The sequence below is a fragment of the Drosophila eugracilis genome, unplaced genomic scaffold (assembly GCF_018153835.1).
Source record: "Drosophila eugracilis isolate 14026-0451.02 unplaced genomic scaffold, ASM1815383v1 contig_2154, whole genome shotgun sequence".
In the NCBI taxonomy this organism is placed as follows: Eukaryota; Metazoa; Arthropoda; class Insecta; order Diptera; family Drosophilidae; genus Drosophila; species Drosophila eugracilis.
In genome coordinates, this window is record NW_024573038.1 from 8,872,751 (window position 1) to 8,885,990 (window position 13,240).

A 13,240-nucleotide genomic window follows, 5' to 3' on the forward strand; every position below is an offset into this window, starting at 1 on the left:
TCGGCGCGTGTCGTGACACACACTTGACACTGCCACCCACGCACTGCCCTCTTGTTTTTCCTCCTCCTTCTTCATGTCTATGTAATTGGCTTCAATGCAGGCACACTCAGGGAAAAAAAGGGAGTTTGTTTAAAGTTTCCTTTAAAATGATTTCTTTTTCTTAAGAAATATTGATAAGATCAGAGAAACTACTGACAAATCATTCTTAAATCTGCAGTTTAAAAATGTTTTCATTTTTAATCATGTTTAACTTCAAATTTAAGTGGCTTTTCTTCCCAGTGCAGTCTCTGCCTTTCGTTATCGACGCACGCATTTGTGAGCCAAGTTAGTTTCCAGTTGCCTTCCGCAGGCCAAAAAATTCCAAAGGACCTAGAAGCTAGGTCCTAGTGCTGGTTTTGGTTTTCGTTTCTGGCTTTGTTCCCTGAATCTGGATCTCTGGTCCTCTTGTCCTGCGTGTTCCTTCTCTCTGTTCTTGGCGTTCGTGTCAACGATAAATCAAAAGTTTTATCTTGTTTGTTAGCCATTCCACCAACATCCATATGAGTTGCCTTGAAATCATTTTCAGGCTGGAAAATTTGTGGCTTCGCTTTTGGCTTTTTGTGCGTGTGCAGCAATTTTTCGTCTATTCTTGCACAAGGGAAGGCAAGGGGTTAAGACTTGCATTGTGTGATGCTGTGAAGGCGGTTTAATCGCATTATGAAATGTTAGTTTATTGCCTGGGCTAATGTTGAACCCATGACGTATACGCAGTGTTGACAATGGCTGGCCAAGTGGAAATTTGCCCGCCTGTTTACTGATATGTTGAATTTCTGCAGGACATAGTATTCCCTTTTTCATGATTCCCGAGGCCACGGCATGCATGCAAAATGATTTCCGTTTGACTGTAATTTATAGGCAACCGGTCTGCTGCACTCGTTTTTCCCCATTTAACTTTCCACCGTAACTCCTCATATAACACCCCCTAAAAGCACATCACCCCCTGCATCCCCTTTCCATTTAACCATCATTCTGACATCCCAGCCAGATGCTGCATCATCATATCCCCAACCCCCTCCCCACTGTACCCATTCCAATTTTGCGGATGCCATTTGTTGACTTTACGGCTATGCAAAGTCTGGCATATTTATAGATTGAGTGGCAGAGTGGGCGTGGCATTAGTTTTTTTTTCTTTTTACTAATGGCCCGGCAGATGATGCTCTCGACACTCTGCTAGCCGCTTTTGGCGTTTTTTAATCTATATTTAAATTTTTCCAGCACGAAATGTCAAGGCGAGCCATTTAGAATCGCCACAAAAATCACAAATCAAACTCGATATCTGAAAATCAAATTACGTTCTCATAGGCAGGCAGGCGCAGCGTATATGGTCAAAGGAGAAAAATATAAAAACTTTGACATGCAAATTGATTCTGGTAATCATAATAAAACAACAACAAAAAAAAAAGAAGGAGAATTCATGAAATGACTAAGTCAAATGCAGCTGAAGGTGTGGGGAAAAACTGAATCATCTGCAATTTGAGTCACTCTGCCATTTGGTATTAGTAAAATGTCTGTGACTTTGAAACAAATTGTACAAATATTAGCCAAGTATCAATATTGATTTGAGGGCTAACATGGCATTAAGTAAATTGTGATCGTAAGGCCACAGAAAATACCATTGGATATCATTACGTATGCGCCACGTGCAACGGCATCAGCTTTTCCGTTTGTAAACTCTTATTAATTTATATGCCACTCCAACGCCTTATCGCTAACTTATTGTGGTAAATGCCGTTGCAATTCCCTTTTCACCATAAAAAAAGAAAATGCCACATGGCCGATAGTGCCCAAAGGAATCAGCATAAATAAGTACGGGAAAAGCGGGGCGGGAAAAGCTGCAGCAATCGCCAGAGAAGGAGGCTACGATGTGTGGAAATAAATATAAATAAGTGTAAATGAAAACCGTAAACGTATCCGAAAAGATGAAAACCAAAGTCGCCGCTTGGCATTGCGCAAAATGTGCGGTAAATATTGACAAGAGGGCCAAGAGGTTTTAACCGCCGACCAGCCAGTCGAGTGGGCGGTTTTTTGGTGGCTCAAATTGCATTAGCCAAATGAACTGCACAAATGGCAACCGTATCGATGCTGGCATTTGAATTATATACTTGCATTTACTGGACTGAAATTTATAATGCAATTTCATTGCACATTTGTAGGGCGGGAAAACGGCATTCTTGATTGCGGAAATTGGTAAATAACTATTATAGATTTCGGATTACTAAGGGCTATGAATAAAATGAAATGCAACTTTATGCCAATTAAATTTAATTAATCATTAAATAGACAATTTGATAGGTGAGCTTATGATTTGTTTACATGATTAAAGTTGAGTTAAAATCTAGCAAATTAGATTTACAGATTTTAATTTTTTTTTACTCTAGACTGAAAGGTAAACTAGTACTTATGGTTTGCAAAGAGTCTCACTTTCTATATCTAATCAAAATTACCTTTTGGAGAAGCGTCTTCAGCAGCTCTTCAAATCCAAATTAGCGAATCTGCAATACAGAAACCCAACGATAATCAATAAAAACTCTCAAAGACAAAAGAAAAATATGCAAATTAAGTTCTAGAGACTTTCCTCTGGCATAAATTCTGTCTCAATCGAGGCAGAAAATGTAAACCATTGCGAATGTCTGGCAAAAGCATTTTGACATAAAAATGCAAACTTCTCCATCAGCTAAAAGCGTTACTAAAAATTATATAAAATTGCAATGGAATTTTCTGCGGATCACAGCCACTTGAAAATGTCAGGATTTTCCCTCTATGCCCCCCTTAAACTACCCCCAACCCATCCCTTTGATCTGACAGTTCTTTCATAATTTAAGCAACTGCATTCTGTGGCTTTGTTTGTTTATCTTCGTTTTGGCTTCGACGTCTGTCAGCTGGAAATTTGTTTATCTTGCCCATATACTCGTAGGATACGGATACAAGCTAAAGTTAGGAGCCCAGAAAACTTCTTCTCCCTCCCCCCACCAGAATTCCAAACCAAATTTCTAATGATGCTGCCTGACGGCGGGAAGCTGAAAGCTCTTTCCAAATGTTGCTTCTACTTATGCACGTTGAACTGCGTAATTATGCTTAGAGAAGGTTTCTAGTTTTTAGCACAAATTTAGCATTTTTGTGTTTCTGGAGCGGATGAGCATGGCCTAGCAAGACGAAGACGCGGGGTCGGGCAACCTGATATCGCATAAATTTGCCGCCAGCTTTTTGAAAAGTTGATTTGAATTTAAATCGAATCGAAATCGGGACAGACTTTAGACTTCCCCATACGCCGACTGAGAGAGAGAGACAAAATTGAATTATTAAATGTGCCACGAAGAGCTTCAGAGTCTGCTTTTAATTCCCAATTTTGCACATAAAAGCCCGCCCCTCACTTGAATTGATAATTTATTAAATTCCGTTCGACATAATTCTCGTTTTGTTTGGCCAATAAATTTCAATTTGGTCAAACCGAAAAAAAAATAATGAAAAATAAAACCAGTCAGGCGCAGCCTCAGAAATTGTGTCAATTGAAAATAATAAAGTCATTTAGATGGCTATCTTCGATTTTCCCTTTCTTTCCCAGGCTTTGTGCTATTGTCACCTGGCCTATGATTAGATAGGCGGTACAAAACATGCCAAATGCAAATAGAAAGTGAGTCTGTCTGGCAGTCTGACTGGCCTTAAAAGTACTTTTGACAACTTCATAAAAGGCTAAATTGCAACATTGTCTATTTGACTATCGCAATCTTTTGCCATTCGATTTGCATAAACAAAGTACAAAGAAGCTTTTCCCAGAGCTTGGTGAAAAATGCAAACAACTTCCTTTCCGGGGGGATGGCGGGTTGTTGGGGGAGTTAGGTAAAAGTTTTCAGGGCAGACAAATGTCGAAGTGCAAAGAAGTCAACAACAGAACTTGCAAAGTGCAAGTGCCCTAATAATATCCAAAAAGCAAACACTGACAAGAAAGAGTTCTTTGGGAAGTAGATTTTGAGATGCATTTTGTATATGCAGCTTAGTCAGTTATATGAACTTAACTTTGTAGAAGCTCTTACATCAGTAGAAACTTAAACTATTTACTATTTTCTATTATATCAGAGAAAACCGCAACTTAAAATGATTCATTAGAGCGTTAAGTTTTTATGTACTTCCAGGCAATCAGTATTGGAAAAATTCCTGAAACTCAGCCAAGTGTAAAAACTTTTATGGTTTTCACAAAACGAAACAAAAAATCTATCAGAGGTTTAAGTCAATATGTAATATAACCTATTTTCATTCCGTTTTGTTTTTCTTGTTAACTGATAAGCAGATAAGAAGACGACATATCAAAATTTGCTCACTGATTTAGTCATTATTTGCTCATGGAAGTACTTAAAGATTTGTGTTAAATGATTTCTCAATTCGAAAACACACAAAATGCACTTTATTTGTGGCACCTGCAGTGCAATGGCAACTCGTTTTCCCCGTTGGCAATACAATAAGTTACAGTAATTGTTATTGTTGTCGTTTTGACAATTTAACACAATTTGACGGGTTGACGAACGCGCTTTGTGTCTGTTTGGTAAATTGGCTTCCGTGGGCTGACTGGCCATTCATCAAACGTGGCCCAAAACCATTGGCCATCTGGCTTTAATTACGCAATTTTGCATTGATTGTGTCATTAGCGTTTTGTTTAACCGGCAAAAAGTCGTGCAAACGTTAGATTTTGATTGTCCTGACTTCGGGTGATCGTAATGAGGCCTTAACTAAGTGATCATTATCGAAAAGTGATCGCCAATCAGCAAATTTATACGACTTTTTATGGGAATTTCTTGGAATATAGCGTGTTTTTTTTAAGCACTATTAAAAATCTCATTCTGTTAGATATTCTACCAAAATAAGTTAAGATTTCAGCAAGATCAAAGGTCAACTGACTCCGTTAGCCAATCTCTTTGACTCCACAAAAACGTGGCTCAACCTGTCGATGATTTCCGTCAGTGGCCTGTCATAAAGATAATGCCGCCCTCGGTCAAGTGATTGCTTCCAGGGAGAACAGAATCCCCCCAAAGATCGTGCCATGGAATCTGTGAAATCCAGAGAGTCTTTCGCCAAGATGCCTTACAGTCTGCGTGGGCTTAACGGTTCCCCAAGACAGCTGCAAATGAGGATGAGGAGTAGGAGAGTCAATGGAGGAGCTGAGATATCTCAATAGATTTATCTGAGCTTTGGAAACTGGAACAATTTGTGGTGCTTTATGCTCCCGACCGACCGATCAGCCAGCCGACGGGGCAATTTGCACCGGGCCTTTGGCCAAGACTTTAGACTTCCACAGTAAACGTAATCGGCTGCTCAATCAATTGGCTGCCAGTTTGTTCAACTGTCGTTCGTCTCTCTGTTTGCCGATTTGAGCTCCAAGCTTATCGAATTAATCGTTCGAATTAGCCACGGACAGCTCAATTTGCTTCGAATGCACTTCCCCTATATGTATGTATTTACTATATACTCTATATAGATATATAGTGGTATGTAAGTCTCTTGGCTGGTGGCTAAATTGCAGCAATTATTTTGTTTGTCGTCTGGGCAAACAACTTGCGAAGCCGGGATGTGCTCTCCATTCTTGTTAATTATGAATGAATTTATGCGACAATGGGCGCAACCGCAAATGCGAGTGCATCAATTTGCATGTCAAGAAAGCGGATTCCATTTCATTATTGCCACAGAGAGAGAAATCTGAATAAAAATGGATGTTTGTGAAGGGTATTGTCGGGGAAATACGAGGTGTGTTCAAAAAGTAAGGTGACTCTTCAAATTTCGCGAATTTCAAATTTTTCGATTATCGATTTTTTTGTTTTGTTATATTGGTACACTCTTCCCTAACATCTGTACCAAGTTTCAATGGAACATCCTCTTTTGTTTGGTTGTGAGAGGCGTAAAGTTACAAGTTGTTTTGCGAGCTCGGCGATTTTTTGCTATCGAAAAATATGGATCAAAGGATTTGGATTTTTTGGCCAAAAACAACACCACAATAATGCCTCAGCCACCATATTCACCGGATTTGGCCCCATGTGACTTTTTCTTGTTCCCAAAACTGAAGATAATCGAAAAATTTGAAAAATTTGAAATTTGAAAAGTCACCTTACTTTTTGAACACACCTCGTATAACTTCTAAAAGGTTTCGATAATCGAAAAATTTGAAATTCGCGAAATTTGAAGAGTCACCTTACTTTTTGAACACACCTCGTATGAGGATTATAAAAAGATAGTGGAATTAATCACTGAAAAAAGTTGCTTAAATATTTTTAATGCTTTTTTACTAAAATCCGAAATCATGCTCTCAGATATCTTCTTTAAACTAGGTTGTATTCGAATGTGAGGTAGACAAAAATGTAAATTTTTAAATTCAAAATTCATCACAAGGAAATCCTCATAAAAAGTGAAACCAGTTTGGTAGAAAGATTTATGAAAAATACATTTTTTTGGCAACAAAGATTGCTTATTAAGAGTTATATTCCGTAAAGATTTGATACAAATTATACAAACAACAAAAAGTAATGCATTAATAAACAATTTCAAAGTCATAAAACTTGTCCACTCCTCAAACTAATATTAACTGAACCACACTTGATGAATATTGACAATGCAACTTCAAACTTTATTAGATTTTAGTGTTTAGATTTTAAAAAGCCAGTTAGCATTCAAATCAAATGCTATTTTTGATGAATTATTCAGCAGTTAAGATACTTTTTTCCTCTGTGGGCCTTAAACGGTAGCGCTTAGAGGCAAAAACATGAGATTTTAGATACGGGCGAGTTCTTTGTACAAATGTCAGCCATGGAACGCCCACAATGCACGACCGCCAACATAATCCCCATCATCTATGTACATCATCATCATGACGGAGATCGTAAAAAACGAGAAGTATAAAGATTGGCGGAGGGCGGGGGGTCTATATGGGGATTATGGTGGGAGGCAACAATTTGTTCAATTGCAGCGGCAGCCTCTTGGGCGTCACAAACGCGAATCTGTCTGCATCTAAAGTACTATTTCCACTCTGACACAGTGACCTCGTGCCGAAGCTTTTCCCCCCTTCTTTTTTTTTTTACTTGGTTTTTCCTCTCTCCATTCTCTTTTAGCGCCGTTTGTTTGGCTTATGACTGATTATGCCTCACGTTTTGGCCGGCTAATCTATGACAGAGTCTGGAGAATTTGTCATCGGCCAAACAATGGCTCCCACTTTGGTTTTCTTGGAACCAAGTCGACTGCAAATATTTGCATAACTCATTAGGAGAGATGTTCAAGATACGAGACCATGTTAAGTACTTTGCAGTGGCTAGCGATCGCATAAAATATTGTAATTAGTTTTCGAGGAGTGCCGGGGGAGGCACTTCCCTCCCAATCGGTGGTTAGCTGCTGGTCTTCAGTGCTCAGCCTATTGGAAAGATTGTGTAAATTTGTTAAGAGCGGAGGTGGCTTGTTATTAAACAGTAAACCGTTATATGGAAGCCTACTGTTTGCTTATAAAATATTGAATTATGTTAATTTATAATTTAAATATCAATAGAAGAAATATTTTTATTAATATATGTGATCTGAATAGAAAAACCTTTTTATTTATCAGCTTTCACAGTTGCCTAAAATTTCTAACTAGGTGGCAGTCCTAATTTATCTCTGCAAGCCTATTTTATCGATATGTATCGAATATTAGACCTGCCAACTCCGGCTTCCCACTTTTCCTGGTCAAAGTTTGACAGTCAAACTTCATTCCTAAGGCAGTTGCCGACATTAGCACATTTTAAAATCTAACAAAAATGAATGCCTACGAAGAGGCTTTGTCTCAAGCTCTTGATGAACTTTTGGCCATGAAGAACTGCGAGGTGGTAGATGTAGTACTGCGCCAATCAATGTTGGAACTTCTGCGAGACAGTGAGTACCCAAAGAAGAAATCTAAAATTGCAATCCCAATTAACCATCGGCTTCTTAAAGAAATCCGTGAGATTGCCGTTCGGACCACCAATTTGTCCAATCATGCTGGTCGCACTGCGCCCAGTTACTTTGATCTGGAGCGAGTTTTTGGCCTGATGAAAATCAATGCGGGCGACCTCAAGGCCACTGCCCAGCGTCATTTGGAAACTGGAGAAGTTGTAGAATGTCCAGCACCGCAGACACTTGATCAGGATTTCCACAAAGGACCACAGCCAATGCTGACTGCCTCGCGTCCCAGGGAAATGGGCTGCATCACCCATATTCCCGATTATTTTCCACCATTTCCCGGGGCGCACACCTACAAGAATACGGTTATGGAGCAGGTTACCGATAGAGGCTATATAACCGTTAGAAATCGTCATGCCGATAATGAGTTGAACATTCAAAAGGCTTTGAATAAATTCTACTTGAAATCCAGTCCCAAGATAACGCTGATCGAAAGTGGCTCAGGCGATGTCAGCGGTCAGGTTTTGGCTCCGGGTCCGCCCAAGAAACCTTCTTTTCTGGATGCCTTGATGCCACGCAATCAGGTCTTTGATACGGACATCTACGAGAACAAGGAGGAGATCACACATGGAGGTATTTATATGGTTAAGGACCACTTATATATATATATAATTTACTCATTGAAAGTAACTAAAAAACCAAAGTTTACATACGAAAACCGAGTTTCTGTTTGGGAATCTATCAGTTCTCAAATAGAAGAAGGTGAAGATCTCACGTTTTCTGAACCAAATCAGATCAGTCTTGTTCGCACAGAATCAGAAAATCAAAATTGATATTGTCTTTCTCAAATCATAATCCTCATTTCTAGCCCAAATCTGCATTTCAGCCACCAGAATACAAAGAACGGTCGGAATATGGACCATGATGACCCAAGTTTTTTAACGCAATTTATGTATAAGATGGATGATTTTATTTATTAGAACGATACATTTCAAGTAGGCCAATACAGTGAAACATTCGGAACATCTTTTAAGGCGCAGAGAGTCGTGACCAATCGTATCCCCAGCCTCCTGTTTTATGGTTTCATCTTAGCATCTTTCGTTGCTGTGGAATGTTGTCAGGAATGTTTTTCAATCCGAGCCCAGGGTCAGATTCTTAGTTTAGGAGGCAAACAGTAACAGTAACGCTCCATCCGTGTTCCATAAGCAAACTGAGGGCTCAACTAAATTCCGTTGCATTCTGTGAAATTCAACTGGATTTAGTAGAGCCCTCAATTTGCTATTAGGACAGGGTTATGGCGTACTGTTACTGTTTGGCTACTAAACATAAAGAATCAGAGTCCGGGTCCGGTTTGAAAAGCGTTCACGATAACATTCCGCACCATTCGGAAGATTCTAAGATGACTTCATAAAACAGAAGGCTGTTGATACGATTGGCCACGACGAAAAATTAAAAATCCATCCGAGGCACTGAAGCGAATCATTCAACGCTTTCTGATCGTTTTTCCCCCCATCCGAGTATATATCATTATGCAACCATCTCACATCACCCATCATAATAACAACTTTGACCTCTCTTTCAGCCCTCATTTGCCCCTTCTTGATGGATCCCAAGGAGCGCCGCTCAGACCAATCCCCAGGACATTTCGTAGGCGATGATGTGGAAATGCAAGAGCTTCATTGCAATGTGGAGCTGGACTCGGCATCTGATGATGATATGGTACCAGTAGCAGATGGAGGAATGGAAGTAGCAGCAGAAGTTGGGGCAGTAGGAGGTGCCGTGGGCATCTCCATGCCGGAGATTAACTGGTCACAGCCGGACTGAAAACTGTAAAACTGAAAAACCGAATTAAACTGCAGCTGAGTAAGAGCTGAAAAGCACACGAAATGTTTCCATTACAACGATAAAAAAAAAGGTGTGAGAAAAATAAATTTATTTCAATTACATTTCATTAAGGACTGCCACACGTTTGCCCCGAGATGCCGAGGTGCCCAGAGAGAGAGACAGAGCCAGAGAGTTCGAAGGAGCAGAGGTCCTGGCATGGAACAGCAGATGCTACTCCTGCTGATGATGATGCTGGTCTTACTCGCCTGCTGAACGGTTTGCGATTCCAAAGTATTAAATAACTTTGTAATTTAATTAACTTTGACGTCGGCATCGTCTGCGCTGCGCCGCTTAACTTTGATTAACGTTTTGCAATTTTTCAACAAGTTTCAACCGAACTTCTTCTCTCAGGCATCCTCCTGGGCGGCGACACTCCTGCTGACTGGCAGAGTCCAGAGCCAAAGGATTGGAACTGTGATTTCTTCGTCGAGCTCGGATTACATGGGATTTGCCAAGACAGAGAGAGGAGTCTGCTTTTTCCCTCCAACTCATCTTCTGCTCGAATATCCCCAGCTATTTGAAATTTTATCTGGCAAAGGGAGGGGTATTAAGGGTTGGGGGAATATTGAATGCAATTAGAGATTTTCATCGAGGTGGGGTGTTTGGTGCCTCACAGGATGACAAGCTAATAATCCCAGGGAATGAGCATAATCACTTGGAAAACTAATTACAAAGGCAGATTAATCAATATTGTATTTCCACGGAAATATATAAATGGAAACTACTGGTTTTTGCCAGCTTTTTATTGCCTTTTCACTAACTGCAATTTAAAGCATATTCATTTTCATTAAAAATCTCAGTTATTGGTTTTTTATTACCTCAATAAATGTAGTTTTTAACACATTATTGATTATGAAATAAAAATAAATTTGCATTTTCCGTGACAGCTGAGAGATCTAAATAATTCAGATCTCACAAGATTTGCCTGGCCTGTTGAATTTGGCCAACAAAATTGTTTCAATAAATAAGTCTAATGACCTGGAAAGATGACGCACTTGCTCTAGATTTTCCCGCTAGATGCTGGCCCTTTTCTGCCCATCATTTGGCTCATCATTTAGTCATCAGCTTTGAATTGGTTTCAACATTTTCCGCCGATGATGATTTTATTTGGCACAGGCAACATCAGAATTTTACGCACAATTTGACTTTGATATTGTGCCAGGGTCGTGGAAGTGGGTTGGATTTTGCCCCGAGAGGGGGTTTTCTTTTTTTTTAAGGCGTTTCGAGGGGCCAAAGATCAGACAGCTGGCAAACGCCGGCTGTTTGCAGGCTGCTTTTTCTTGCCAAATTTTCCGACTTTTCTTAGCTGCTGTTGTTGTTGTTTTTGTTACTGTGCCATTAAAATGCATAAACATAAACATAAACATAAACAACAACGGTACACAAATTTGTGAAAGACCTATAAAAACGAAATTACATTTATGTGGGAAAACATGGCTAAAACCGAGAAACTAGAGTCACAGAGAGAGAGAGAGAGAGAAATAGTAGCCATGTGAAGAAAGGCCAACAAATGTTTTTATTGTTGTTGTTTGTGCCCAATTGCGTTTGTCATTTTAACCCAGTTAACCCATGTTAGCCAATGTGCATTTATCTATGCATAAAGACTTGCTTGTTGTTGTTGTTGTTGGCGTTTCCATTGGCCACAAAATTGCTTTGGCATCTTTGTTTATTTTGCGGTCAACAGATAAAATTCAATTCAACATGAAAACGAGGATGAAAATTATGGTCGCTTTGATTATTATTTTGCGATTTTATGTTTTCAACTTTTTGTGGCCAGTTTTTTAGGGACACGAAAAGAAAAGTTTTTGTATTTAAGTATTAATATTAATTAAGGAAAAAGGGAAGAATAATTAATTAATATTAATAGTATTTTATATTAAAATGTGGTTATTAAAGTTGTTAAAGGATTTAGGGAACGTGAAGCCACTTTTACCCAATTTCAGTTTTTGCCTTTGCCATAACTCTCTAACCTCGATTTTCTCCCTGTGCACTTCTGCGAGCAAGCCTTGTTGACCTCAGGGCATATAGTTTCTGATTTATTTATTCTAGTTGATAAAAATGCGGCCGGGTAAAAAGCGGATATCCTAACGAACGGCGGGTGGAGAAGGTCGTATGGCCATGTTAAAAAAAAAGGCGTGTTCTGTCATAAAGTTCACATTTTCATTTCCGTTCACGGACTTTTCTCTGTATGAGTGTGTAAGTTTTGTGTGTGTTTCGACCATGTTATCTTGTTTACTTGTGAAAACCCTCGACGCACAGGAACCACAGCTACAACAACAACAACACAACAGCCATAACAACAAAAGCCAATTTTCCATAAATCTTTTTTTTTTTTCGCACAGACCTCGTTGAATTTTTACAGCTGCATTTAACCTTTTTCTCTTGACATTCGCTTTAAATTTGATGCCCATGTGTGCCATAAAAAAAAAAAACAAAAAAAAAGTTCCTACCAACGTATATTGCTCATACGCCTCGTTGTCTGAGTGAAGCCAAAACAAATTGCTACCTCGTTATAATTATGATGTTTTTTTTTATACGCCTAACAAGGGGGAGTTTGCCTCGGCTCTCTTAAGCAAATCAATTCAAGTTCACGCTTCTTATTTATTTACATGTTTTTCCTGCCGTTTTTCGGTTTTCCTTTGAGCGGCGCGTGTGTGAAATTTACTTTCCCTTTGCCTTTTCACAGCCTCACTCTCATTTGGCACTGCGGTTTCAGTCATTTCTTCTTCGACTTGGCCTGGCTCTTTATTTGATTTTTATTATCAAAAAAGAAGAAAAAGGGAAGTACAAAGCAAGCCTCGTGTTTTTTTCGCCCTTGTTGGGCATCTTTTCTTCTTTCTCGGCTCGTGTTATTTATGTTGTCTGCCTTTTGACACACATACTCTCGGAAAATGGAGTCGAAGGAGGAAAAAAAAAAAAAAGCATACAGAATAAGGAAAAAGTGCCAGTAAATCGCTCTTGGTTCGTGTTTAGCATGAAAATGCTCCGTTTTCTCATTTGGGAATTACAAATTTCCATGGCCCAAAAGCAACTGCCGAGCCTCATCCATTGTCGGGGACCTTGCCAAAAACTTTAACTGGGAATGTATGATGGGTGGCTAAGGAAAAAAGCAGTCATATTTAGTAATTGATGAGGTAAGGGATACTGGTATTCTCCAGAAACAGAAATAGGTCTGCAGGGCAGTCACATCTTTCATCTACTTTATTTTATTTGTGGCTAAAAAGGGTTAAAAATGAGAATACTTGAGGGATTTTTTCACTTATTTAGGGAAAATTTCAACAAATTTAAACTATAAATTTACAAAAAAAGGAAGCTCTTAAAATACTTGTAATTAAATAATGTAACCAACTGCCATAAAAACTACTATAAATAATACTTTTAGACCCCTACGCACTTTCCAACTTTACCCATGTTATCCTTATCATGCCGACCA

The 13,240-nt window shown here is 39.2% G+C and overlaps 2 protein-coding genes across 3 annotated transcripts in view; one reads left to right on the forward strand and one right to left on the reverse strand.

The window, feature by feature from the left end:
- The window catches only part of LOC108114232 (trichohyalin), a 44,310-nt gene that overhangs the window by 10,576 nt on the left and 20,494 nt on the right, over window positions 1–13,240 (reverse strand). For both annotated transcript variants that reach the window (XM_017225104.2, XM_017225103.2), the window contains exon 2: window positions 2,484–2,531. The gene's annotated coding sequence lies outside the window, so the exon portion shown is untranslated. The remainder of the gene's footprint in view (window positions 1–2,483; window positions 2,532–13,240) is intronic.
- LOC108114235 (transcription initiation factor TFIID subunit 8) lies at window positions 7,777–9,869 on the forward strand. Its single transcript, XM_017225106.2, has 2 exons — window positions 7,777–8,556; window positions 9,506–9,869. The coding sequence occupies exons 1-2, from the start codon at window positions 7,803–7,805 to the stop codon at window positions 9,745–9,747; spliced, it is 996 nt and encodes a 331-aa protein (XP_017080595.2). The 5' UTR covers window positions 7,777–7,802; the 3' UTR covers window positions 9,748–9,869.